General features: G+C 53.5%; 8 protein-coding genes across 8 annotated transcripts; 4 read left to right on the top strand and 4 right to left on the bottom strand.

The window, feature by feature from the left end:
* Nucleotides 1-1,198: 1,198 nt before the first annotated feature.
* Nucleotides 1,199-2,432, bottom strand: POSPLADRAFT_1143328 (hypothetical protein; the record flags this gene model as incomplete). The annotated part of the gene is made up of 5 exons (XM_024485547.1): nucleotides 1,199-1,676; nucleotides 1,729-1,786; nucleotides 1,839-1,964; nucleotides 2,017-2,231; nucleotides 2,287-2,432. 5 exons carry the CDS (start codon nucleotides 2,430-2,432, stop codon nucleotides 1,199-1,201), a joined length of 1,023 nt encoding a protein of 340 aa, XP_024338984.1.
* A 4,064-nt stretch (nucleotides 2,433-6,496) lies between these two features.
* Nucleotides 6,497-7,368, bottom strand: POSPLADRAFT_1143689 (hypothetical protein; the record flags this gene model as incomplete). Its single annotated transcript, XM_024485598.1, has 3 exons — nucleotides 6,497-6,611; nucleotides 6,682-7,236; nucleotides 7,289-7,368. 3 exons carry the CDS (start codon nucleotides 7,366-7,368, stop codon nucleotides 6,497-6,499), a joined length of 750 nt encoding a protein of 249 aa, XP_024338983.1.
* A 3,634-nt stretch (nucleotides 7,369-11,002) lies between these two features.
* POSPLADRAFT_1039969 (hypothetical protein) lies at nucleotides 11,003-12,387 on the top strand. Its single transcript, XM_024477637.1, has 6 exons — nucleotides 11,003-11,085; nucleotides 11,142-11,305; nucleotides 11,358-11,672; nucleotides 11,728-11,871; nucleotides 11,930-12,044; nucleotides 12,103-12,387. Exons 1-6 carry the CDS (start codon nucleotides 11,016-11,018, stop codon nucleotides 12,273-12,275), a joined length of 981 nt encoding a protein of 326 aa, XP_024338982.1. The 5' UTR covers nucleotides 11,003-11,015; the 3' UTR covers nucleotides 12,276-12,387.
* A 1,611-nt stretch (nucleotides 12,388-13,998) lies between these two features.
* On the top strand, nucleotides 13,999-15,024 carry POSPLADRAFT_1142533 (hypothetical protein; the record flags this gene model as incomplete). The annotated part of the gene is made up of 7 exons (XM_024485443.1): nucleotides 13,999-14,061; nucleotides 14,116-14,148; nucleotides 14,179-14,226; nucleotides 14,282-14,335; nucleotides 14,366-14,414; nucleotides 14,615-14,650; nucleotides 14,873-15,024. 7 exons carry the CDS (start codon nucleotides 13,999-14,001, stop codon nucleotides 15,022-15,024), a joined length of 435 nt encoding a protein of 144 aa, XP_024338981.1.
* Nucleotides 15,025-16,199: 1,175 nt separating this feature from the next.
* POSPLADRAFT_1143775 (hypothetical protein) lies at nucleotides 16,200-18,335 on the bottom strand (the record flags this gene model as incomplete). Its single annotated transcript, XM_024485612.1, has 8 exons — nucleotides 16,200-16,257; nucleotides 16,310-16,338; nucleotides 16,444-16,575; nucleotides 16,634-16,897; nucleotides 16,957-17,355; nucleotides 17,405-17,555; nucleotides 17,610-17,714; nucleotides 17,866-18,335. 8 exons carry the CDS (start codon nucleotides 18,333-18,335, stop codon nucleotides 16,200-16,202), a joined length of 1,608 nt encoding a protein of 535 aa, XP_024338980.1.
* A 566-nt stretch (nucleotides 18,336-18,901) lies between these two features.
* On the top strand, nucleotides 18,902-19,456 carry POSPLADRAFT_1143524 (hypothetical protein; the record flags this gene model as incomplete). Its single annotated transcript, XM_024485572.1, has 4 exons — nucleotides 18,902-19,100; nucleotides 19,158-19,225; nucleotides 19,274-19,345; nucleotides 19,397-19,456. 4 exons carry the CDS (start codon nucleotides 18,902-18,904, stop codon nucleotides 19,454-19,456), a joined length of 399 nt encoding a protein of 132 aa, XP_024338979.1.
* Nucleotides 19,457-20,346: 890 nt separating this feature from the next.
* POSPLADRAFT_1143599 (hypothetical protein) lies at nucleotides 20,347-22,956 on the bottom strand (the record flags this gene model as incomplete). Its single annotated transcript, XM_024485584.1, has 3 exons — nucleotides 20,347-21,890; nucleotides 21,944-22,607; nucleotides 22,831-22,956. 3 exons carry the CDS (start codon nucleotides 22,954-22,956, stop codon nucleotides 20,347-20,349), a joined length of 2,334 nt encoding a protein of 777 aa, XP_024338978.1.
* Nucleotides 22,957-25,510: 2,554 nt separating this feature from the next.
* POSPLADRAFT_1142909 (hypothetical protein) lies at nucleotides 25,511-27,054 on the top strand (the record flags this gene model as incomplete). Its single annotated transcript, XM_024485488.1, has 4 exons — nucleotides 25,511-26,125; nucleotides 26,202-26,404; nucleotides 26,456-26,897; nucleotides 26,923-27,054. The coding sequence occupies 4 exons, from the start codon at nucleotides 25,511-25,513 to the stop codon at nucleotides 27,052-27,054; spliced, it is 1,392 nt and encodes a 463-aa protein (XP_024338977.1).
* Between the last annotated feature and the right edge of the window lie 236 nt (nucleotides 27,055-27,290).

Genomic DNA, 27,290 nt, shown 5'->3' with positions numbered 1-27,290 from the left:
CAACCGAAGACTGCATCGACGAGCTGGCGCTCACGCTCACACGGAGTCACTCGTCGATCCTGAAGACTCTAGTATAGACGAGGGAGCAGTGGATCACGCTGACAAGTGTGGGGGGTTTGGAATGGTCGCGGGGACTGGGCGGGTCGCTCTGCGGAGTGGTATGTGGTCGTCTCCATTGTTGTGTCCAGTCTCGTGTGCTCCTCTTCGGAGGGCACATGCTATTGACGATCGCGCACGGCGCGCAATGCGCGACGTGGGTGTAGCCTCGTATGAGGTTTGGACAAGGTGGATGATGGCCGCATGCGTTTCCCGTCCTTCAGTGCACTTCGCGGCTCGCTGTTATGACGTCTGTCGCTTGCGAAACTCGATTCAGACTACTCTTGTTCTGTCGCGATGTCGTCCGAGCATTGGGTCAATTTTTTCCTATCTTGCTCTTCGTGAGCAGCTTCATCTGTAGCAGAAGCTATGTGGTAGTCCAATTGTGCGTATACATAATGTCATGCTGCGAGACTTGCGCAGCATGAAGTCTTTGAACTTGTCAGCTTGCTCAGACACTGGAAGTAAGGTATAAGAGCGTCAAGTCCTGGGGTCTGGTGCATTAGTTGTCACAGCAATGGCTGTGTGATTGTGCTTTGGGTTCATCAGGATACAGCGTGATGGCGCGAGACTTGGTAAGTTCTATATTAATGGTGTGCAACATGCCTGCATTCCCCAAGAAGTATATATGTACCTTGGCAGTTTTTCAATAGCGCAACAAATTGTGACGCACACCTATATCGACAGCACCTGATTGAGTCTGCCATCGACTGCCAACTGTTCTGCGTAATGAACGGTCATGCCTGACCGACGAGGAGAGCAAGATCTAGTCGGCATAACCAAAAATTGCCGCTTGCTATATTGGACAACATATACAACCGGGCGGGTATGGCCTTGCAGGTGTATGTCAATAAAAGACGACCGTCGACAACTTCGGATGAAAGAAGACCGGGAAGGTTGGTCAAATTCAATTTGACTACATCGAAATCGAGCGTGAATTTGATATTTTAGAGGCACACATTATTGCTTATATCTGGGACGATATATAGAGGTACTGAATATCTCATGATCACTCGGTCCTAGTGCTGCGCTAATGTAAATTTTATTGAAGAGTTGGTACTGAGACAGTTTGCGACACATATTGAGGACTAATCGCGTTTCTTCACGGTATGATGACGGCGCGGAAGCGCGCCGTGCTGCGGTGGTTGTACGCCTCTTCAGCCTTCTCGAGCGGGAACTTCTGCACCATCGTCCTGATGCCGTGCACCTTCGCGAACTTGACGCAGTCCTCGCTGTCCGGCGCGACACCGCTCGGCCAGCCGCGGACCGACAACCGCTTTGTGACGAGCGCGCCAAGGTTTATCGGGGCCTCGCCTGTTAGCGCAACGACGCACAGCTCACCGCCAACGGCGAGCCCCGGGAGCAGCGTGCGGATAACGTCCGGGTTCGGCGCGGTGCACATGATGAGCTTCGCCCCGCCGAGCTCCTGCAGGGCCTCCGCCTGGTCGACTTTGGAGCCGTCAACGTACACCTCAGCGCCGAGCGTCTTCGAGAGCTCCTCCTTCGCGGCTGAGGAAGAGAGGGCGATGGCGCGGTATCCCATGGCCTTGGCGAACTGGATGCCTAGGTGGCCGAGACCGCTGTGAAAATAATTAGCGGCCTTGACAAAGAAGGGAGAAGACATGCGCGTACCCAACGCCCTGGATCGCGACGTAGTCCGGCGGCCTGGCAGACATGTTGCGCAAGCCGTCTAGAAGGATAGGTAAGCACAATAACTTCTTGAGTACGTCTTCGATACGTACTGAACATGGTGACACCTGCGCAGAAAAGAGGTGCGACCTCGGCAGGGTCCATGCCATCGGGCACAGCACAGACAGCCTCCGTCCTGAGCGTCACGTACTGAGCGTACCCTCCGTGACGCAGGATTCCTAATGGTGAAGTGTCAGCAGCCGGTATACAGGAAGCCGGTAGCGGTCTCACCGTTGACGTCTTGCTTTTCGCACATCATGTAATCACCAACACGGCAGGCGGCACAGAGGTGGCAGTGACCGCCATGCCAGCCGCTGCCGACGACCTGGCCTAGCTTCCACTTCGACTCGGTAGACGGGATAGCCGCGACTTCGCCGACGATCTCATGACCGGGAACGATAGGGTATTTCACCGCAGGCACCCCCTGGTGCTTCGCAGCCTCGTCACTGCAGATGCTGGTGTTAGTATGTGGGCACTAAACTTGGCACGCGGCTGACGTACCTGGCGCACACACCACACGCGAGGACCTTCACAACGATCTCCCCAGGCTGTGGGTCCTTCCAGTCGAAGGTAATGGGCTCAAGTGGACCACCTTTCTTGGTGAATCCATAGGCAGAGTAGGTCTTAGGATGAGGGACGCTAGACATGGCGGGTATGGGGAGAAGGCGGAAGTAGAAGATGAGTGGAAAGCTGGTTTGAGTTCGGCCTGCTTATAAGCCTCAGGAATACCCACTCGATCCCCCGTCCCTGGCGGCTGGTAATCTATGACACAGAACGATTGCAAAGCCGTCCGGCGCTGCGATGAATCAGCTACCTCAATATCTACGATCATTCTCCTAATCCATGGCACTTGGAGCTCGCCGTTTGCAGGGACTCTTGGTCGCCAGAATTCACTTACAGGTGCCTAGTAGTAATGGGACCATGGGAGAAGCTGAATTGCGGACCCAGCGGCTTCCCGAGTCTTCGTCATATCCATTTCTCCAAATACATTCATCCAATGTCAATTTCAAGTGCAAAAGTCCTCGACAAGTAGGAAGGCCGTCGAATATGGCTGAACGTGTGTTTGCTTGTGTCCTCGAACACATCGCTTTGTCCGTTGGCTTCGTTTAGGTAAACAGCGCACTGAACAATATGGCTGAGCCTTGCGACTCGGAGCAGTACTAGTGGTGTGTGGTCAATGCCCATGGTCAATAGTCAAAGTCAATATCATGACTCCGAAGGTAAGCCCGGGGTCCTCGGGCATAGTGGTGTTCGAGGTCGAACTTCCTTTTGCGGTACTGTGCCTCCCAGACCCCCAAGTCGGCAATTTCATAGTATCTCCCTCCACAGTACTCGATTACCTTCGTGCTTTTGTAGACATAGGTTTTGGTATGCCTGCTCTCATTTCCAGCCTAAACGAAAGCGAACGGCGCAATAGTCATGGAGTCCCTTCCTGAGGACCAGCTCAAGCCATTGTCACGCTGGTGTATGCCTCGGTTGTAACAGCTTGTGTCGGAGTTTCATTTTCCAATCACGTCAGCGACATCATTGTATGCTTCGAGCTATCTGCACATAGAATCCTTAAGCGTTGGCTAAGCGGTCCTTGAAATATCACGCGTGATGGATCGTGATGGATGTGTTACTTTTACGTGACTGCCGACTTGGGGGGTCTGCCAACTACCCAGGGAGGCACAGTATTGGAAGATCGTCATCTGCCGCGCCCAGTACACCAGGCTTGACTGAAGTGCTAGGCCAGTGCTTGATATTGTCAATATCGGCCATAGTAGGCTCTCCGATGCATGTTTCGACATCATAATGTAACACTGGTGACCACGGACGACGCAATAGGCACTCTTTGCGGGCATGCCTCGGTCACAAGTTGGGCCAGCCGTCCTGGTTCCGAATGGCCTGACATTCAGCTTACCGCAAAAACATCGTGATGCACACACGTGACCCATCGTGCTTGCATGGAGTTCGTGCATCGTGTGCCTGAAAAAATAGGAGGTAGCATCGTTTTCACGTAACGTGACCTCTCATTGCACGTGAGTGTGCCTTCCATCCACAGGTTCTCTGCGTTTTCCCCTCGTCTTCCCTCACTCTACTCAGTCCGGCACTCTGTTGACCCCACCGTCGTCCCGGATTACTATCAGATTCTATAAACTCCATTATCTTGTTGTCCATGTGCCTACCTCCGAATGGAAATCAGACCGTGAAGGTCTTCCCATTGTCTACAACTGCGCCCCTTTTTGCGTCGTCAATTGTGACTGATGTGTTGGCGTTCATAGCAATTGATACAGTGCCATGACGACTGAAGGCCTCATAGCGGTGGTCGCCAATAACTAATTCTTCTGTTAATTTACGTTGAATTTGCATATATTTACATCATCTTGTGGGCAACATGAAATAAGCGAGCAAACAAATGACACGAGCATGGCTGGGGCCATTCGGACCCGGCGAGCGGAGCCGCCATTATCAACCAAGTGAGTTCACCTTCGGATCAACAATATATATTAGGAAATAATTCACATGACCTGTTTACTCGTGCAAAACACGAAATCTAATCTACACTCTCGTATGTAGGAGCGTGAACTCACCGGACGGCTGGTTTTATGGTCATTTCCCATCAATAGCCAATGACTCGCACATCACTGACTCGAAGTGAAGAGCAATGAAATGTGTAAGCTTGCAGAAAGGATGAGGCGGGCAGCAGCCGGCGGCAGGCCTCGGAGGGGTTCGGATGATGGACACAAATAGTAATAAATACCACAATTCCCAAAGCAGTGGCTTATCAATCCATCACAACCTAGCCGCGATTCGCCGCCGACACTCCCGCGAGCAGCTGTCTGACAGCTCAACTTGCAACAATCGACGCAAAATCAGGAAACTCGTTCGTGCACAGCGCGCAAATAGCGATGAAAATTGCTGACCCTCTCTTTTTGCAAGGACGAAATCAACTTGTTGGCCTGTTAGGTCTAAGGGCTATTTCGCCTTGTGTCTATCTGGAATACGTAGGCTCAACTAGTCTGCCTTCTGGGTTTCGGGATATTGCGTGTGGATTATATCGCACCAAGGCATCAATAAACATACTCGTCTTTAAACGACGCTGCAACACCCACCTCCCAGTCATTTCCACTTTATCATCGGAGTCTGGACCCACGGCATTGCTCGTTAATTTCGTCGAAGAGGAAAAATAACTATATTGAGCTCTGCTCATACTGTTCTCTCTACGCACGTCGTAGCATTTTGTGGGTCAACATCTCAGCTGATAGTCAAGAACTTACGCTCTAGGCTACTTGATGGTAAGTGCAGTTTATGCGCTCTAGCCTTCACATCATACTGTATAATTTGCGTCCATTGGGGCTGATATCTGCTGCGATTGGACATTCACCTTCATATCCTCCACCCAGTTCGTTTTGCATGGAAGACTAATCAAGGCAGGCAGGATCCCAATTATTTTGCATCATATGTGGCTCCAGTAACCGCTGCTTACCTCAATCAAAGCCACGCCGCCGCACCTATACCCACACATTGACAATTACTTCCGGGGGACGCCCTGGCATCATGCCCTCCCTAGATTCGCCGCCGCCGTCCCTTTGTTATTGTCACTAAGGTGAAGTCACATCGGAAACGCTCACACCCTAGCGAGTGATCGCTTGTAGGACCCTGGATCAAGCGGGCGTCTCACGCATCTTGCATTCAGCTCGCCATCCGAGCTGAACACAATTGGCCCCGCGCGCATCTAAGCGCTTACTGTGTGCTTCGGCGGCGTTATGTGGACCACAGGACAGCTGGGCGCCTCCAGGGTAAGCCTTGCCGTCCCTGTGTCGTTGCGTCGTTGCTGAAGCCACGAGTTGCCATTAGCGTGAACGTTGCTCGCGATGCATTCGGATATTTCGGAGGTCAACCCGTACAAACGGCGAGACTACACAGACCGATTGTTTGCTTCTTTACGAAGACGTGCTACGAAGTTGATCATGAGATTCTAAGTGCGCCTCATGCACAGCTGATACTTCTGTGGCATCGCACATCGCCGGGGCGACGATGATATGATTTTATTTAGCTCCCGATGCGTGATCGTCGTTTGACGAAGCGGAATTTTCCTGTAGGCACCCAACATGGCGAACGGCGAGTCGACCGCGAGTCCTAGATGTGGCTCGGAAAGTGGCTTACGTCGTCGCTGATTTAGGGTCATTTAATTGTGTTTATCCGTCAACGATTGCGGCATACGGCAGATAGACCGGCGTGCGAGCTGAGATTGTCTTCTCTAGCGCATGATCGCACCGCGCATTTGTCCGTAGCCACGGTTCCATGGAAATTTACTCTGTAGAATGCGTTCAACTGGTGAGTTAAATTATAGCAAGGAGCAGGACGGATCAGACTCATACCGGCACAGGTTTTTTGTAGCACATCAGCGCCCGTGTCTATCGGCATCACCACCATACCAATATTGATTTGCTTCCGGGGAACGCGCTGTTTGTCAAGCGCTACGCAGACGATGCCACCAGCCGCGCAGGAATTTCGCAGAGTCCTTTTGCTGACCAGGGTAGGGTGCAATAGGATAATTCTACGTATATCTATAACGGAGTAGTGAAGCGCTCTGCGCTTAGTTTGTCATATGAAAGGAGAGGAGCGTCGTGCAATAGCATGATGGAAGTAGTGGATGAAGTACCGCTGACGAATTATTCTAGCGCTGTTGTACGTGTCAGCCTGGCCACGCTCGCATCTGATCCGCTCATAAAGCGTCCATATAGTCCCTGCATTTTTCCCAAAGCCTGACCCATCGCTGGTTGTTCCACTGTCTCACCCGAGCCCAACCGTCGTGCGGCGAAACGCGTTCAATCCAAATCCTGCAACCGTTGTCAGTGGAGTCGTCTTCGTGGGAATGGAGGAGGGAGAGGGAAGGGGTTCATGGCTCACAGTACGGAACACAGTGCGAAATCTGCATAGCTAACGTCGTGGCCCATGGCGACGACACCGTTACCATCGCTGCCCGTGTTCTTGTCCAGGATACTCGCGAGGAAGTCAAATTGCTCCTTGACCGCCCGCCAGGCCTGTTCCCTCTGCTGCCCCGTCATCTGCACGGACGAGGGGCCGGCGCCAGCGCCGCGGAAATGGGCCTGGCTACGCTCTGGCAGGGCCTGGTGGGTCAGAGGCACGAGGATAGGAAGCAGAGGCCTCGCGAATGTCTCCTGGATGTAATGGACGAAGAGCGACTGCAGTGCGCGTGAACCATCGGGAAAGACCGGCCGCGCTGGGTACGTGAGCTCGAGGTAATCGGCAATGATATTGGCATTTGACAGGACAACGGGCGACGTGCGGATAGGGTCGATGATTACCGGCAGCGAGTACACGGGTCGACCATCGCTTTTGTAGGATGTTGGAGGTGCGTTGATGCTGCGTAAGGTCGCCTCCACGTCTGAGAAGTCGATCCAGACGGTGCGGTAATGGAGTCGTTTGTAATTGAGGATGAAGCTTATGTTCTGTGAGCTAGGACAGCGAGAAAGGTGAGTAGTCTCGAACATACCGTATACGCCATATACTTGGAGCCCATGGTTGGGGTACGGTGGAGGGAATGTCGTACAAGGTGATTATGGGTTGAGACATGATTGCTGCGGGAGGGCAGACAGCTCGTGGTTTATAATATACAGGCAGGTGGATTAAGCGGACGACTGAGGTCCTCGAATTGTTGTACAGCTGTTGTGTGGGACGGGAAATGCAACAATCACCCCCTGATTTTATTGCTTTTCAATTGCTGACCATCGTCACCCGACATGTCTGCAATGTCTCAATCGAGGATGGGCTTGGAGTACAGCATCTCCAATTTGTCCATCGGCGTGCCGGAGAATCGATGGACAATAGCACAATCCGGAGAATGTAGAGCCGAGCCAGTGAGTCACTCCGGAGACGAGAGAGGGAACAGCCTCTGACACCGTCGGCTGTGACGTCGCGCTCCTTGTTATTTTGAAGTCATCGGTATCCATAGCACGCCCGGAGTGCCTGGATCTACATGACAGTCCATTCCATCAACATAGCTATTGATGCATGTATACATAATCAGAAAAGTAAGAAGACCGACAGATCATGCAATATGAAGTCGAGCGTTATGTCCGTGCATCGTGGTACGCCACAAACACAGCACGATGCCACGAGTTTCCTTTTCTGGAATTCTCATCATTGCCACCCATTCTAAGCCGAGATTCAACTTCTACGATCACTTCACCTCTATAAGCGCCGGATGGCACTTGCCGTTGTCTGCACAATGCCGCTGCGAGCAATTCCGGTTGTGAAAGTCTTTCGCGCGATCATATATTGTAACACCGTAATGACCGACGCGGGAGCAAATTGTCAGCATGTAAGTCGGGATCTGATGTCTTGACCTCGTTCACAACTCCTGCGTCCTAACCTGTGCTCAGTCTCTAGCCGGTGGCGATGACCGATTTGGAACGCACATCGCATAAAGCCTTCGGTCCTACTCAATTTCCCTTGACCCCCACTTTGATGTGTATCGTAGGTTAGCGGCTGTGGCCGCATAGTTCATCTACCCGGTGATTGAGGTGTGACGCAAAGGTAGATCATCAGGTATTGTATGACGTCTCTTCGCAGACCTGCCCAGACCTTTTCCGCCCCATTGCGATATTTATTGCCACTATTCGAGGTATGTTGTACCGACAACATCGGGATCAACACTAATGATTTTAGTGCAGGACGGCCCGCCACGCGCTAAGTATTCTCTTCTCATTGATATGTGGTCGTGTGCCGCAGTGCGAAGCATGTCCCAATAATGCCGTTTCCAAGGCTGACATGCGGTGAATTCCGCTTTTGTCCGACTCCATCCTTCTTTCCTTCCGGGCGCCGTTTTTTGTCGCTGATCAAATGCGGTCAGTATGCATGGGCGCTGAGCGTCTCTAAATTTTATTCAGGACACTTGGGGCGTACGTCGGTACCTATTTCTCTCGGCGCTGATGCTGCCACTTCAGCTGCAACAGCTTGATATGTCAAACAATCCCAGACTCCGCACTGCGCCGGCCGCAGACATCAATAACACCGGACGCCCTCCCATCCTCGAGGCAACTAAAGGAGCGCTACTTTAGTGCTTCCGGACAACCTTGTCGCTCTGTTCCGCATAGCATGCCCGATATCTCCCATTCTCTCGGAGTTGATGACCTCAGCCGAGGACATCGGAAAGTTCCTTCACGTACGGCTTGCCACGGCGTTCCTGGTTTTTGCTCAGCGGAGGTAGGGGCTGACTCGTCCGTGCAATCTTCACTGCTTTCTGGCAGTGTCTCCGGCAAAGGGACAACACCGAACGCCATAGCACGTCCCTATGCCGCTGACATCCACTGCTGGAGCTGTGGGACCCAGATGTGTAGCCGTTGGACTCTGTTCTTGTCGATGCATTACCTCCTGCATCCAACCCAGTCAGTACAACGCCCGGAACAAATGCTGCGTCAAGCCACGTTGCTCCGCCTGTCGGCACTCTGCAACGGAACTCAGCAAATGGGGTCAGTTTGTGGTCGTCTATAGCATGATACGGGAAGCCAAGTACCGCCAGACTTGTGGTAAGTACCCTCGGTGTGGTCTGTGCACATTCATCCACTCCACTCAGTTCGCAATCCAACCGTCCATTTTCATCATCACCCGCCCTGCCACATTATGCCTCCAAGCGAGGCATTTATTCCCAGCGCGGGAGACGATATTGTATTCGTCGTCAAGCAATATGAGAGAAGGTGATTCTTACCCGCATGTTACTGTGCAGCATTCGCTTCGATCAGGCTCACGGTTTGCAATAGCCGAGTAACTTCGATGGGACTGCCCAGTTCCGCCCAGCACGATATTTTGGTCAATGCCCGTCCTAGTCGCGTTGACGTTCTGGTATTGCCGACGGCCTTTTGTATTGACGTTGTTCTATTTCTAGTCAGTCTTTCATGCAGACTTCTGGAATTCGAGTCTGAGCTAGAATATTGATCCTCACAGGCGGTCTCGATCCAGACTTCGAGTCATGATCTTCTTATCACTCGCTACATTGATCTGGAAGTGGACTTGAAGGTTGCGACTCGTTTTCGCTGCTATACCTAAAATTATCCTGATTTCCGGCCTCGATTGGCACCTCCGGTCCCAGGCAATCTCAAAGCGGTATGTACAGGCAAAGACGCTCTGAAAGCCCCTGATGCAAGGCCACGCCATTGAATCACTCGGATCTGCCTTGGAGCAGGAGCACTACAATTGGAATCAAGCTTGTAGGTGGCTCTGGTCAACTGGTCTATGGAGGCGGCTCATGTATGTTCAGATAGCTCTTCGAGAAGCAGGACTGCTCCCAGTCTTGCGTCTCTCACGTATCAGACTGGCATCGGACCTCCCACATATAGCACCACCACGCTCCGACAGGCTTCAGGTCTTACTTCTCGCTTGCTTTGGCCTTCTGTACTGAATGGTCGTGTGTGCTGCGCATGCTTCAGGATTAGCCGGGTGTTATTCCGTCTCTCAAAGAACGAGAATGAAGGATAAGCCCTGCAGTCATATACCTGCAGGTGCGTGTTCTGATTGGCTCTTACTTTGACTTAACCAAATTACGATCTGCGTGTTTTCTCATGACTACGATGCCTTCGACAGCGTTCATGGCGCGAATGCACGTGCGATCATACAGTAATTTCAACATTGATTTCCTGCAGTTGGCCCTACATACCAGTGAAGGTAGGCATCCCTGGTAAATATTGACCCCGCTGGCTCATGTTTGCGATCACTTGGCAAGCTTAGTATATTCCGATGTTGTCCGGACGACATGACAGGGGTGAGATTCCTGTATAGCGCCTATGCTATACTATTCCGTCGTGGGCTTACCCTGTAGGACGATGTCGCTATTCAGAATGACATACAATTACCCGGGTCCTGCAATGGTCCATAGTTCTCTCGCTTCGTGAGACCGTATGCCGAGCATGAGAATTGCAACGGAAATGCTTGTCCGAACGCTACCGAGCGCTGTAAGTGCGACGCAAGGGTCTATACATATGAACGGTCCACACTTGTGCAGACCTTGCTCACACTTACCGAGCAAGAGCGGCTGGATCTTCCGCGATGAGTGAGAAGGCGTCAGCGGCGCGTCAGCAATACCGCGGGTAGGGCCTGCCTGGGAAACGTGATTGGCCGGGCCGATAGGCGCGGAATACTCACGTGATCAGACGCTCCGACCTCCAGCCTATATTTCATCGCCGTCCTTCCCCACCGCATCACCATCCTACATCCCCCCTACCACCATGACCACCTCACTTGACTACCTCAAACAGACTGGGACCGTCGTCGTCTCCGACTCTGGGGACTTCGAGTGTATGTCCGCCACTATACGTAAACGTTACCTAGCCGATCTGACGCCGATATCGTAGCCATTGATGTCTACAAGCCGCAGGATGCAACGACGAACCCGTCGCTCATTCTCGCGGCTGCAAACAAGCCGGGCTATGCGCGCCTCATCGATGCTGCCGTGAAGTACGGTAAGAGCAAGGGTGGAGACATCGACCAACAAACGAACGCTGCGATGGACCGCCTTGTGAGTCGATCGGATCGCGATAGTGTATGCGGGGTGCTTAGTCTTTTCGCAGCTTGTCGAATTCGGCAAGGAGATTCTGAGCATCATCCCTGGCCGTGTGTCGACCGAGGTCGACGCCCGCCTGTCCTTCGACAAGGCGGCTACGAAGGCGAAGGCCAAGGAGCTCATTGCCTTGTACGAATCCCTTGGCATTAAGCGCGAGCGCATCCTCATCAAGATCGCGTCGACCTGGGAGGGCATTCAGGCTGCCCGCGAGCTCGAGCGCGACGATGGTATCCACTGCAACCTCACGCTCTTGTTCGGCTTTGCGCAGGCGGTTGCGTGCGCAGAGGCGGGCGTCACCCTCATCTCTCCTTTCGTTGGTCGGGTAGGGGTTTTTATGACGTCATTGAGTAAATGTCAGGCGCTCATGTCCCACCCAGATCCTTGATTGGTACAAGAAGAACAAGCCGGGCAAGGACTACGTTGGCGATGAGGACCCGGGTGTGCAGTCGGTGAAGAAGATCTTCAACTACTACAAGCAACACCACTACAAGACTATCGTCATGGGTGCTTCCTTCCGTAACGTGCGTTGCGGCTACACGGCGTTTGTCATGATAAAATCAATACTTATATGATTACTAGACTGGCGAGATTAAGGCCCTCGCGGGTGTTGACTTCTTGACCATCGCGCCGCCGTTGCTCGAGGAGCTCAAGAACGATACCGTGCCCGTCCCCAAGAAGCTCGACTCTGCTGCCGGTATGTACTTCTTGTTTAATCGTATTCTGATCCTCGCCTAATGCTTGTTCATTCACAGCGGCCCAGGGTCAGCCCCTGGAGAAGGTCACCTTCGTTGATAACGAAGCCGAGTTCCGCTGGGCGCTGCTCGATGATCAGATGGCGTTCGACAAGCTCCACGAGGGCATCAGGAAGTTCGCTGAGGATGGTGCTACCCTCAAGACCCTCCTGCATGGGAAGCTCTCGGCGTAAGCGGTGCCTTCGGTGTGTATGTATGTGGAAGATGAAAGGAAGTAGCTGAAGCCTCACTGTATTGTTGTAAAAGAACGGCATGAATAATGTATAGATTGGCTCGGGATGTCAACACAAGGGCGTGCTCGTGTTAAGGGTTTCTGTTTGACTACGGAGTACGACGATCGCGATAAGCGGAACACAAGAGGAAACTAGGAAGACAGCATGGTCCGACTCCGCGGCGCTCGTGTTAGACGGGCTGTCTCCGAGGTGAGTAGATTAAATTTGCAAAGTAGCACAGGATTAATTCGCCCTCCGACTGCAGCGTGAATGCCAAACAGGGGGAGCCTGGACTAAAGATTTTTCACGAGTGGTTCCAAGGAACTTTTTCGGCATCGCATCCCGCTCCGCGAGCAGGCTAGAGGACGCTCTTTACCTGGGAACTGTGCTTTGAGCAGCGCGATTGTAGATCCATGTCAACGCTTGCCATATTCAGGTGCCAATTATACCAAGGACAAACAAACGCACGTGTGCGGTGCTAATGCTTGGTGCTGGCATTCATAGCTGCAGCAATCGATAAGGTGCATAGCTATTCAAAACGAAAAGCCACGGCATCCATACCGGTCAGCTGAGGGGTGAGGAACTGGTACCAAAGCAAATTTAATCACACCACGCTGCAAGAGGAACTTCACGGCGCGAATGAGCCTCATCTGATACTTATTCCGCACAGCTCATTGTTGGAAAGGTACGTGTGTAGGATATTGCACAGTGCATTGTCCTGAACCATGCGACAGCTCTCCATGATGTGTGCAGCCTCTTGGGTCTGCTGCGTGTTCTGATGGTATGAAATTAACGGCATTCACATAATGTGGGTTCGGACGGTTTCTGACTAACATTGAGCTGGTCTGACGAGACGCCGCGCGCTGTTAAGGGCAACACTCCTCTATTTTCTACTTCTGTGAGCAGCGAAATCGTCTATTTTCATTCGCGCCACCAGCATATCGCTCATCCGGAAGGTACTTGGCACATGTGCGTGTCATCACTGAAGATTGCGGTCTGCTCTGTTGATGTGCGTCATCACGAATCACCATTCGCATTCCAATCTATCCGCAAAACCTAGACTCGGGAACGATATGTTCTCGATTCGATGTATCGACTTGTAGCTTATTTTGAATTGATTTCGGTGTCCTGTTACTGTACTGAATACATCTTGGCTAATGATTTCCATCCCCCAGGTCCGGGACCTGATCATAGCGGCAGTGCACCGCTTGACGTGCGTAGTCTGTGATGCAATTTCAATGCCATCCTTACGGTCCCCTCGGTAATATCGTGTCCTATGACGACGCGTACGTATACTCGTTTCCGCTCAGCGCCGTGACCGTTCACTTCCCTTGATAATAGCTGTCAGATCTCGGAAGATTGACGCTGTCTCAACTGTGATAGCTTCTCCAGCAAGAGGTAGAGCACAGCCTCGTTCAGGTTAGACCCTCAAATGCGGAGCGGCCACAACATTCAAATACCAGGCCATGTCCAGCCTCTTGAATTCAGATGAACCGTTATCGTGTAGCATATCGTGATCTAGTGTATTATGGGACAGCGTGATTATCATTCATATCATTGTTGGTACCGTGAACTTCACAGGTTAAAACCATAGTTTTCAGAGATTGCGGTACCTCTACCCGCCTTCTGGACTTCGTGAGCCCCGCATTTATAGCCGACATGAATGCAACTTATCTACCCCTTCATGGCTTTCTACCTGCGATACAGAATCTGGGCTCTGATTATCGATTGGCGAGGTCGTTTTGGTGTGGGTTGTTCTACAATATCTCGAGGCGCAATTCTGACCTGACGTGTGCGCAAGTGGCATCTCTGGTCCTTATACTCTACGATTTCAGTGAGTTGTCACTAGATAATGCTGTCGTAGGATGTTCATGACGCCACGGCGGCCCAAGTTCTGACAGTCGGAGATGAGGTGGGCCGTATCCTCCGAGTCTCGAGATGATAGTCCTGACATCGATATGACCCAGATTCTGTATATGTGGCGAGGTCGTTTCGTGTGGACACGAATGCTGTTTTGGCTGGTGAGCCCCGTTATTGGTTTATTTGTGCAGACAAGTGTTGAACATATGCTGTACGCCGTCGACAGAACCGGTATTGGCCGTGAGTAGTTCATGCCAACTGTCAATGCAAGAGATTGATTCAGGCCTCGCACAGGCTACTGAATCTAGTGTCAGTTTATTTGCGCGCGTGTGATATCCCATTCATTGTCTCACGGCTTGACCTCACCTAGGTTTGACAACATCAGTACGTCAGATTGCATCCAATTTCGTTCATCCAGCCATTTACTGTTGATGTGTTAGCGCTGGCGACGACAAATGTTACGGACGTACCTGTGCGTAATTCACACCAATGCTGTGACGCATCTCTCTGACCTTGCCTATATATAGTTGTAAGTATGGTTCAGTGCCCATCAAGGCACTCTGATGATCTTTGTAATAGTTGTACATTTTGGTGGAGATGGTTTATGTACGCCACCATCATCTCCCGTATATCAATATCCGGTAGGGTATCTCCCAGCCATCTAGACCGCCCTTCAGCGACTCACCGTGTTGCGCTAGGCATCCTCATTTTGAGATTATACGTCATCTACAGATGCAACCGCAAGCTCTTGCTTATACTGTGTACACTCTTCGCTGCCGAATTGTCCATCGAATGTGTCCTCTTGGTGAAGATTTTTAACAACCTAAAACGTACGCTTACAACGAGCTAGAAGTTAGTAGACTTATATTGTGACTTCACAGCTTTTCCTGATTTCCTACTTATATCCGCCGTCACACAGCAGGTGACCGGCTGCATTCCAGGGTCCATTGCATCATATGCTTGGGCTTATTGGATACCTGTCCTGATATTCGAGAGTATTCTCTTTACATTATCCCTTGCGATGTCTATCAAACAATCGCTGAGCGACAAATCAAGCCCATATCTCATGAAAGTACTCTTGCGAGACTCTGTTATTTATTTCGGCGGCGCCCTCGGCAGTATACTGATGAATTTCGTCGTTTGGGGATTACACGTATGCAGAATCGTCTTCACATCGAGAATACCAATGCTCATGCCCTATATTGTGCAGGCCGCATCATTGTTCCTTGCTTTCCTCCCGTATGTTCGTGTCCGTTTTGTACTCAAATGCCACTCATCCGACCATCTCAGCGTCGTCATAGTCGCTAATTCTATCCTGGGAAGCCGTCTCATGGTGGGTTCTTTCTGTACTTGGCAGCCAAGGTCTAACGCGATTTGCATGCAGTTACACATTCAGAAGGCAAGCCGACGTCGCCAACGCGTTCAGCAACAGGCACAAGAATTAGAACTGGCTCCCTATCGGGGTACAGAAGTGATCATGATAGACTCCCGTAGTTTAGCGCATCTGACCCGGGGAGCTGGAGATGAGGTGATTGACAAAGATATCGTCGACGTCGAGGAATATTGCAACGGCGCCCCCATGCCCGTACCTCTGTTTCCTCCTCGTCGTTGGCGATCATCTACCATATCTACGGAGACCATCGATGGGGACCCTGAGGTTTCAAGGCGACCAGAGGATGCATGTTATTCCATGAATGTGCAATGGGAGACAAGAACAGTGTAGACTCAAAGTGCATCGAAAATTTAGGAACTGCCTTGACGGTCTTCTTATTCCGTGTGCACGCCTGTATGAATGGCCCCTGTAATCCGTGTAGATAATTTCAAGATATAACAAACAGGAAATCGCGCAGCGTTAAGTTTGTTATGAAGACCGCTTAAAACGATCCAAGGCAGAGGGCTTCTGACTTTCAACAGCACCGCTGGCTGCCATCTTCGCCTTCCGTCTTTCATCTCGCAGCTTCTCTAGCTTGGTCTTGACGGCAACCTGTGAAGACGACCTGGTGAACATCGCGTGCACTGATCGGTCTAGAATGCACGTACAGCACGAGGGTCGATAACATTCTTGCGTTGTTTCCGAAGGAATCTGACACAGGATTGAGCGATGAGCAAATGAGATTAGAATATGTGGTACTGACCTCTTCATACTCTTGTTCTTGCCGCGCATCTTTTTCTTCTCCTTCTCTTGACTGGTAGGCTTCTTCGTCCCCTCCTCGCCATCCTCTGCCTCCTGCTCGTCTCCCTCCTCCGTCTCGTCTGCCTTTCCTTGCACGCGCAGACGTTCGAGTCGGGGTAGGCGAGCGAACGGAATGTCTGCTTGCCCATCGATAGCGGTGGACAATTTCGGCGGTGGCGCCAAGGATCCGATAAACTCGGGGTCAAGAGCGATCATGTCCGGTTGGATCTAGTCGAACAGTAGATCAGGCACAAAGCTCCGAAAAAGACAATATATCTCAGCATACCTTGTCCAACAACCCCTTGACCTCTCTCTCCCGACGCGCTCTCTTGTTCTCGAAGGGATCTGCTTCGGCCGAGTCGAAGTTCGGCTCCCCAGAGCCCGGGACAAGGACACTCGACAATCCCGCAGTGTGGCCAACCGTGAGTATATCATGGAACGGGCAGAACCGCACCGACGTCAACGGCCTGTGTGGTATCGGGTGAGTGAGGTATAATGGAGGCGTGACCGTCGCCGCAAAAGGCGTCTGGATGGAGGGTTTGGAGTAAACCTAGTTTGAAAACACGACGCTGTCAGTCCTACTCCACATTAACGACGGGAAAGGCGTACGTTCACGCTGCCGCCTGTTGCGACTGCTAATGCACCCTTTTGACTCCATTCCAGCTCCCCTCCTCCGCCCCTCGTCGACCACTGTCGCACCGCGCCCTTCCAATTCCGACAATCCCATACCTTGACCGTCCCGTCTTGCCCCGCAGTAGCCATATAGCGTCCACCCGCGCTTGGGTCCACGCTGATACTGACGACGGGCCCAAGGTGCGCTAGCAGGCGGACAGCAGGGTGTGGGAGGTTGGGCGTCCATAGCGTGACGGTGCCATTTTGGTGCCCAAGGTGGATCACGGCGTTGTGTACGTTTTGGGCCATCGTGTTGCAGGCACCTAGTTTTGTCCGGTGTTCAACGAGAAGTTGGCCGGTAGATGTATCTTGATATTTTAGGTATCCCGCATTACCCTGGCAAGGGGGTCAGCAGAGTTACCTGAGCAAACCAGGGTTTACGCACAACGCTAGCGAGTAACCAGTGGTAAGGGAGGAACTCAAGCCTTGTCGGCTCAATATGTGACTTGAGACGATGGAGTTCTACTCCGTCGCGGTCGTAGATATATACATACTTCTGTTGCGCTACGGCGAAGTGGGAATGGTCATGCAAGAACCTGTGTGCAGAAGGCGTCACCAATTACCGTCGACAGCACGACTCTGTGACTAACGTTATGTCCCGACATGTCTCTTGTAGCTGAAGTTCAGCGTGCAGCGTGCCTGCTTGCCAATCAAAAGTAGCGACATGACCCTTTTTTCCGACTACAGCCAGATGTCTGGAAAACTGATGTTAGACATTTACGCACAAGCTTGGTGAGACGGATGCATTGTAGACGGAGGCCCAGTCACGCAGACAGAGCGATCGCATGTTTGGACATGATTCGTCCCCCCCCCCGAAATAACTTGTCCTTGAATCATTTGACACACCTTCCGTTCCGTGTATATCTTGATCGGTACGGGCCGCCGTCTAGGGTCCACTCTTTTCGGCCTTTTGCTGCTTCCTGCCCAGCGGCCTGAGCGACCTCGTCTTGACCGACTCTCCAAGTCTTTTCCAGATCCCCCTCCACCTCAATCAATCCGACTTCCTCGGCGAGCAGAAGCTCCGCATCCTTCACCAATGCTCTGTTGCGAGCGGACTGCACTGACTGCCTGGTAAGCTTCGTGCGCAGCTTGCTGTCTTGTATATGAGAATACTTCGGGATATTCTCCGAAGGTGGTGACGTCTGGCGCAAAGACTTTGGTACTGATGTGTGGAGGGAGACGGAATTCAGGGTACGGTCGTGTGAGGGGCCCGCCTTGGACGTCGCCTCCGGTCGTCTCTTAGAGTCATCCTTGTAGATCCTCCTCCTCTTCTGCACAGGCCCCAATGCATCGCCCTTCGCGAATAGTGCGTCCATGTCGCGATACAGACCAGTGTTTATTGGCTAGCCTTTAAGTCGCACGTTCCGTCAACTGTCGCCAGAATATCACAACAGCAATTGCAATCAGTATTTTTCAGCGAGCGTGTTCTCAGAGTTCTGGAGGCTGGAGAGCAAAACAGTGAACCCAGAGAGAACTTTGCAGGAAGACCGAAATTTCGTGCCCGCTTCATGCAGTGTCACGTGCGCGCGATACATCAGACGCGGTACGCACACGGTGCGCGTCTTGTCCGCCTCAGTCCTGCTAGCGACACGCATCTTGCTGTTCAGGGACTTGTAGCACTTGTAGATGTTAAGTCTCTTTACCCTAGGCAGACGAACAACATAGTGCGAATATGTAAGCCATCATATCCTCCGATAGAACTGTTCTGCCATTCCTCACGCATGCCGGCAGGCCTCCCAAGGGTAGTACAACCAAGCGGAGGAACATCGTCGTAACCAGCGATGACTCTCCGACGCCTCCGGTCATGGTAGGCTCATTTTCAGTGACATAGTCCACTGGTGTGACATGCGGGCGATAGTCGCTAGTGGAGCAATTCTCTTACATGCATCTCCCGCGGCCGTTCAAGAACCCCCACTACACCAAGAACGTGAACCGAAGGACGAAGAACCTCAAGGCTGTCCTCACGCACGAGCGGGACCGAGAACGGGCGGACCGGGAGAGAAGACGACAAGAGAAGGAGGACGCGATGGAGGTAGACGGCGAGCCAGGAGACAGCACGCCAGAGGAAGAGATGCCGACTTGTCAGTGTGTTCTTCCATCCCTCCGCCTCCGTGACCCCGACTAATGTAACATGCAAGACGCTTCAATCGAGGCGCCGCCATCCCTCCTTCCGCAACGACGGTACTGTGACATTACTGGGCTCGAGGTGAGTAGTCATGTGGAACAACAGAGCGATCCAACACCGTCACTGTAGGGGCCATACACGGACCCGGCGACGGGTCTACGATATCACGACAAGAGCGTCTACGAACTCATCAAGGGGCTGGTCAGTTTCCCTGTACATCATCGCATATATTCCTCTCAACCATCCGCGCAGAGTGCCGCTGCGGCAAAGGACTATTTGGCTGCCCGGGGCGTCAACCCGATTGTCAAATGAGTTCCGGACGATTGGTCTCAGCTGGGCACATTCAATTTGTTGGCTTCGAAGCGCGTTGTAACTTCACGGTTCACTTCTACGCATCGGGCTCGCGCTATGCACACAGTCGCCATCATGGGGGGATTGTGGGGTCGCGAAGGGTAGTAGCATGGAGGCGAAAGACTGTCAGACCAGACTTCGGTAGTCTCTTCGAATAGGTCACCTTCTGTATTGTTAGATCTGTCTAACAGACCGCACGGTGAGAACCATGTGAATCGGGAGCATGCGATATTGCTCAGTTGAAATAGCACAGCTTCGTCTACATACGATAATGACATATGAGGCGGTACTTAGCACGACGGGTGGTCATCCCCTGTCAATGTCAATCTTACGCGAGGTCGATGATGGCGCAGAACAACCATCACGTTGAGAAGGAGAGGTACATTTGACATCATCTACGTGGCACGCACAATCGCTGCAGTGTGTGTGTCTCTCGATGGCATTACATTCGGTAGTAAATGTCCTCACATGTGTGGATGTGTGATGATGAATTGTCCCAAGAACCACGGATGAGCCAACAACGTAGATTATAAAAAAATGTGCGTCGCAAAGAAGTGATCCACGCCCACGCCGGTGGGGAGAAGAGAAAATGCTCGGAAGAATGTGAAGCGTCGAGGCGCACAACTACAGGAAGCAAACAACAGAAGCCAGAAGCCGATCGCGGGTATACAGAGAGAAGCAAGCAGGGTGAATAAGGGTACCAGACGCGCGCAATCTATATGAAGGACTCACAATCCCGTCAGCAATCCCCAGCCCACCAGCAAAGAAGCGGCGGCGTTGAAGGAGCGTGCAACACACATATGTGAACGAGAAAGAATAGTCCGTAGTCGAAGAAAAGGTAGTTCACCTGGTCAATACCGAGGCCGCTGCGACGTGCTCTGACGAGGCGCGTTCTGGTAGTAAGGGTCGAACTCGCCACTCGGCCCCGCCGAGCGCATGTCGTCGTGGTACGGCGACAGGCTGACGTTGCTCGCGTTCGCCGTCGCGTCCCACGTGCTCTTATTATCCTGCTGCAGGGGCACAAACGCACTCGAGTCAGAATCGCGCAAGTTACGACTGGCCATAGCACCGCCCGCGCCGGGCGCCGAGGACATGGCGTACATCGACCCCGGGTTCTGCTGCGCGGCGGTGCGTCTCCGTCGGGCCATATAAACACCGAAAGCCGCACCAAGGATTCCAACGACTGCGACGGCAGCGACAATGCCTCCAACGATCGCCCCCGTGTGGGACGCGCTGCTTGATTCCGACGCAGCGCTGCCGCTAGCGGTCGAGGTTGAGTTGGCGGAGCCGGAGCCTGATCCCGACACGTTGTTCAAGCGAACGCTCGGAGGCAGAGTGGAGACGGCAGCAGTTGGCTGCGTGCCAATCTCTCCGCTGCCAATCAAGACCATCGTACCGTTGCTGGGAATGCCAGACATCGTGACGAACAACAAGCCCGGGCCGGGCTGGAACAAGTTCGGGTTGGGCGGGAGCTGAGCAACGTGAAGAGATATTGAGCCATTCTGGTTCACGGTGAAGGTGTTGTTCAGCTGCATAGACCGCTGTCCCATGTTCATCCCGTGCGTGGTCCACCCGGGGCGAATGAGCCAGACACTGGTGTTCTCAGCCGCGCTGTTCGCATCGCCCGAGTACGAAGAGGACGGGACGAGGACGTCGAAAGCATCTCCACCGTAGGACAAGGTCGTCGGAACGTTCTGGGGAGTGGGACGAGTGGATGCAGAGAAGTAGGGCGGGTAGAACACTTCAGCCTGGTACTGGGTAGGGAAGAAGGCGCTGGTGTTGACATCGAGGTTGGGGTTGGAGCCCGCAATGAGAACAGACGCGTCTGGGAGCAGGATGGCCGAAGAGTGGTAGAGACGAGCAATGTTAGAGGTGTCGAAGCCATCGTTAGACCAATGCGAGCCGCTGGCCGCTGTGGGGTCAAAGATCGCGGGCTTCCCAACCGGGCCGGCAGCAAGAGATTCTCCATACGGCATCTGCGAGAGCTCGGGAGTCTCCAGGGTCATCTTCGAGTATCCGGCAGTCCCGTTCTTGCCGCCGTTCACAACCAACATCTTGCCATTGGGGAGGTGGATGAACTGCCCCATGGTGCGGGTGTCGGGCATGCTGTCAACCTCGACGTATTGAGGCGCGGAACCGTCAACCGGCTCTGGCGTGATCTGGTGGCATTTAGCGGATGCTGGGTAGTAGAACGTGTTGATGAACGGCCATGAGTAGTTGCCCCACGCATAGTCAGGCATGTCAGAACCACCACAGAACATCACTGTGGGCGTGTAGTTGTTGGCGGGCGTCAAGGGGAGCATAGCCGCGGCACCAGACCCTGGGTAGACACGAACAATGTTGTCTGGCATGGGTGGTAGTGCTGTTTCCTCGTTTGTTAGTGGGTCCCAGAGCACTAGCGGAACAGCGTTGTGAGCACGGTGAAATAACAAATTTACGAAGGCTTACTAGTCGAGACGTTGGCCTGCACAAACATCTTGCCGGATGGCATCATGTACGTGTGTGCGTACGCGTTCAGACCAGATGTCTGGATCAAGAACTGCATCGTTTGCGCCGGGCCTTTGCTAGGATAGAATTCGTATGTGGGCTCAGCCGCACCACCCTCGGTTGCCGGGTCGACATTCGGGTAGTTTCTGTTGATGTAACCACCTTCCACGAAACCACCAATGATTGCGATCGAGCCGTCTCCGAGGGGCTCCGCGGCCGAGTACCATCGCTGCTTCTGCATGTGAAGCAGCGTCGCGTTGTCGAACCATTGGCATTCGGTGTTTGACAGGTCCGACCAGGCACACGGGTTCAGGATACGGATGGAAGTTGAGCCAGAGTAGTCGTGGTAGGTCGTATCGTAGCTGGCGGAATACCCGCCCGGCGCCAGTACATCACCGATGTTACCACCCGGTGACACCGCACCGTTACCACCAAACGTGGCGTAGGAGCCATTAGGCAAATGCATGCCTGACGCACAGAACGTGTTGGTGACCACCTCCATCGTCTGCGCCGTCCGGCCGGCGATGTTGTATGCCGAACCCCATGCGGGGTGTCCGTCGACCTGCGCCGCGTTGCCTTCTGCCTTGTCGAGAATGTACACAGTCTCCTCGGTCCCCAAAAACATCTACGGCGCGGAGTAAGCGGTGGTAACGACGGAGAAAAGACGCCGCGTGAGACGGCGAACGGCCGCGGCGCTAAAAACGTGGTCGCGTGAAATGCATCGGAGGCGAGACAGGGGACAACGGTGAGCCAGAAAGAGACCAGCCACCCCTCCGAGACCGACAAGTTTTCCTGCGCGACCCCCGGCGCTACATCGCACATTGGCGAGCGAAAACATGCAGACTTACCATCATAGCACTGACAAGCGTGTCGCCAGCATTTTCGATCGACCCAGGGGAATGTGTCTGCGCGAGTGTTGTAGGCGCGGCCGCCGCCAGAGTGAGAGCCAGCAGCGACAGCTGGCGGGAAATCATCTTGAGGAGTCGTGTGCGTGCGTGACCAGTCCGTTTAGTGTAGACCGAGAGAATTACGGGGAAGTAATGCGTCTACGAGGAAAGACGAGGAGCGCGTCCTGAGAGCGTTGAAAAGGAGTGTGGAGGACGGAGCAAAGACGCGGTTACGCGGAGGGTTTGAGGGTGGTTGGAAGGAGAAGGAACGAGTGACAAAACGGGCGATGTGACAGTGTTTTGCCGGTATGCCGCCTTATACGGAACACGCGGTCACCCACGATTGTTTGCCGCCGAGTTGCCCCGAGAGTCTCACCAACGCTCCGCCATCAATTCTCGCTAGCGACTGCTGTCCCAAGACCTCCGAAGCCCAGTCTCGCCGTCGTCTCAGCCTTCCTGGATTCGCCTGGGTTTCTCTCGGTCCCGATGCACTTCCCAAAGAGGCTGCTCGGGCGTCGGCTTGGCGTTCAGCATGCGAGTGGCGCCATGATGCTCAGGGTTATCCCACAGCGGAGCGTCTGATCTATTGAGCTCTCTATTCTTGGAGCGGCCGCCACCGCCGTCACCAAGCTTGATATGCATGCATATGTACAAGAACTCAATCGCTGAATTCAATTCGAGCTCCTCTCGTCTTCCCTGTCTGACGTCGGTTGCGTTGCCCGTCGTCAACGCTTTTTGTAGCCAGTAAGAGGGATCAGCAAAAAATAGACCAGGATATAAATAGCACAGAGTCGTAGTTCTGTGGGGGTGTTCTCCATTACTGAGCTTAGTTGATCATGAACGCATGTGGTTCGCTTCCCCTCGGGTACCCGACCCGTCGGGGACAAGCGGAGAACCACCTGAAAGGTCGATCAAACAGACGACGCTCCCACCGCGGGGCCGGATGTCGTCGGATAGACAGTAGCATGTTTGTGGATGTGAAGGCGGACAAGACCTTAAGGCACGGCTGGCACTAATACTTGAGCCACAGACGCAGCTTGCGGATGAAATCAGGCGTTGCTTGACTGTGATCCCATGCCATAGTGGGCGGCTTGGCACACAATCAATGTCAGCTCACATCGCGAAGCTCCGAGTGACAGGTCCGAAGGGGGACGCTCTCGGCAGATGCTATACAGCATGCGGATTTAGCAGGCAGCCACCTAATCAGCTGCTAGATGATTGATTGGAAGGCTGCACGGGTTATGAGGGTGTAAGATGCTGATTAGCAGGCGATCAAGTCAATCAATTTATGACATCGGCACTTCCTGTTCAGTAACGACGTCAGCTGTAAGCGGATAGAGTCAATACATGGGCGCAAATACAACGAACCATGAGTGACAATGACATGGATGACAGAAGAGAATGCGCACACATGCGAAGAGAGGGAGAGTAGGAAATGCCCTTGGAGGACCGTATGGGCGCATACAACGAACACAAGAATATGAGCATGTAGCATGGAGATAGAGCACCGCAGCAGAAGGGTCGGAGGTAGAACTCACCTAGACTGCGATGTCTCAGACATGTATAGCCAGTATGTGACGCATATATGGGCAGAATCAGCTGCAGCGAGAGGTAAATGCATGCAGAGTGATACTTGGTACCTTTGTGGCGCTACTAGTAGGTGGTACGCCCACGCCGCACGGGCGCGGCAAACTTGAACCCCCTCCCCCGGCATTCGTAATCGGCTGAAGGAAGGGAGGTTTCAGAGCGGGCGATGTGAAGGGTCGTGCAAGATATGCTGATCTCGCCGACGTAGGTGGAACACGTCGACTTGCTTGAAAAGCTATGAGAGGCATAGATGTGCGCATACTCACATGCACAGATCATACAGATGTGTTGTGAGCTGACGATTCCAGGTCGGATTTGCTGCTTGACGTCACTGAACGCGACGCGGGACAGGCGCCAGGCGTCAATCAATCACGTCGGCGTCGGCGTCACTTTCCAGTCAAATTCAGGATTTCGTGGCAAGTGCAACGTCACTCGCCCATCTCGACTTATACAACTGGCTGTCTCTCAGCTGGATGATGGGGGGCTCTCGGGAGGCACGTTCGCTACCAGTGCCAACAACAACTTTCACTATGTGAAGAGGTGAAACCGTGGTCTGTAAGATGGTATCTTGTCGATACGTGATATTTGGCCTTTGCGAGAGGGCCAACTACGAGCGCGCACAGAAGCCCATATCAGCCTGTGTCGGCTTTATCGTAAGGCCGAGTACAGGCGATAAATAGCGCTGGTGCCGTGCCCACGCTCTTAGTGCTGGTGAGGAGCAATATTCAGACATCAGGTGTGCACACCAGTCCGTCTGACGTCAGTTTGCCCAGAACGTTCGTTCGCGCTCACTGCCAATGGAAGCATCTCATCTCGTGACATAGGTCAGAAAGGCCAGCCATTCTGAACTCCTTTCACGCCTGAGCCCTACTCTTTGCAGATGGCAACACATCGCTACATTCCCCATTCGAACCAGCCGCCGACAAACCTCCAGGCGCTGAGAGTCGACATTCAGGATGCCCTGATCGCAGGTGCTCAGCGTGTCCATAGGCACAGAACGCGAGCGCCTGGTGTATACACCGGCATAGCAGGTATGTTATAGCATTCGACTACCATGGTCTCCTTCACTTCGTTCTCTTGTCTAGGTACTGTCCTCATGGACCTGAGGCTGTCTTCCCTCGTGCCGGATGTAGAGCTGCCCTCCCCGCAATTCAGCTCTTTATCAGAATCAGATTTATCCATTCCGAGAGCAGGTTCAAAGGTCTCTTTTCTCGAAACCACTGTCGGCCAAGCTGCACTCATCCTTGCAAACTGGATCCGTGACTATGTCGAGGATCCCATCAAGCCCGCCGAGAAAGAGCTCCTTGATGACTGCGTCCGCATCATCGTCAGTGCTATACAGGCTGCGCTCAGCGAGCCGCGCGACGACGGCGGGTCCGAGGTGCTCTACGGGCGTGCCGGCCTGCTGTACGCCCTTCTGTGGCTCCGATCGGAGCTCTCCTTTCCTGCGCCGCTCGGAGACCTTGAGGACACAAATGACCCGCTCTTGTGGGGCGTCTCGCAGCTCTACTCCGACGAGAATCTCCAGGCGCTCGTGGGCGATATCGTGAGGCGCGGGTGGCTCGGCGCAAGCATCTACGCAGAGGAGCTCGATGCCGAAACCCAGCAGAGGGCGCCCCGGCTGATGTGGAGCTGGCATGGCAAGAGGTATCTCGGTGCTGCTCATGGCGTGGGTTGGTACCCATGCACCGTCGCGCGTGGACAGGGGCGCTGAGTCATCGATGCATATAGCTGGCATCCTGCAGGTGTTGATATGTGCGCCGGCGCACATCATCGCCCCGTATTGGTCCGACATCACGGGCACCGTCGAGTGGCTGCTCGCGATACAGGAGCCGTTGGGAAACTGGCCAACCAAGGCGAGCCGCCACATGCACTACGCAGCAGGCGGCGCGGCGACCAGCAGGACGGCCAAACGCGTGAGCGTGGAGGACGGAGACGCGCTCGTACAGTCAGTCTCTGCGAACCTGCTATAACTCGAGGCTAACAACAAACGACGCAGATGGTGTCACGGCGCCCCCGGAGTGCTCATACTCCTGTCAACGCTGCTCACACGCGCTTCCACGTCTTCCAAGCTGGCTGTCTCGTCGACTACGACAGACAGCATCGTCGCTGCGCTTCAGCGCGGCGGCGAGCTTGTCTACACGCGCGGCCTGCTCCGGAAGGGCGTGGGGCTCTGCCACGGCGTGGCAGGCAGCGTCTACGCGCTGCTTGCCGTCGTCGACAGCGTCCAGGAGCCCGCCGGGTACTGGCTCGCACGCGCGGCGCACCTCGCGCTGCTTGCCACGGGCTACCGGGCGCGCGAGAAGAAGGGCGACATGCGTGTCCCCGAGAAGCCATACAGCCTGTACGAAGGCGTGGGCGGAGGTTCTGGCCAGGATCGCGGCTGCGAGCGGGAGCGGGAGGGAACAGGATGGTGGGCGTCGCCGGTGGGGCATGCCTGGGTATGGCGATCTTTTACTTTGTTAGGTGGTCCGCGCACTGGGATGCGATGGATCAGCAGCAAGCAAAACATTTCCCTTCTGGCTTGGCTGCGAGATTGTTTTTGCTAGATGGATCGACTCGGACGCCACAGTAACAAAATTCAATGATGGCAACTAGGGCCATGCTAGACTTGATGATTCAGTCCACGGCACTTGTTGGATGCCGCGACTGTATGCTAACCATATCCCTCGGTCTGCCTTGAAGGTATTCTTTGCCAGCCCCAGGCTGTTCGGGCCGTATGTTGGCTGCTTGTATATCGTAAGAAACATCAGGTACGTTCATAATGCATTCGTCGTCGTCACATCAAATCCCATTCCGGAGGCCTTTCGACTCCGGGCGTCGGCTGCTGTTCA

This window comes from Postia placenta (genome assembly GCF_002117355.1).
Source record: "Postia placenta MAD-698-R-SB12 unplaced genomic scaffold POSPLAscaffold_7, whole genome shotgun sequence".
Classification (NCBI taxonomy): Eukaryota; Fungi; Basidiomycota; class Agaricomycetes; order Polyporales; family Adustoporiaceae; genus Rhodonia; species Rhodonia placenta.
Note: the sequence above shows the minus strand (reverse complement) of the source record. Positions and strands in the feature narration are given on the sequence as shown.

What these genes read in the sequence shown, in the direction of transcription:
- POSPLADRAFT_1039969 (XM_024477637.1), top strand. Translation starts at nt 11,016, where the DNA reads ATGACCACCTCACTTGACTACCTCAAACAGACTGGGACCGTCGTCGTC. An exon ending in ACGCTGCGATGGACCGCCTT is followed by an intron (nt 11,306 to 11,357) that starts GTGAGTCGATCG and finishes GTCTTTTCGCAG; the next exon opens with CTTGTCGAATTCGGCAAGGA. An exon ending in GAAGCTCGACTCTGCTGCCG is followed by an intron (nt 12,045 to 12,102) that starts GTATGTACTTCT and finishes GTTCATTCACAG; the next exon opens with CGGCCCAGGGTCAGCCCCTG.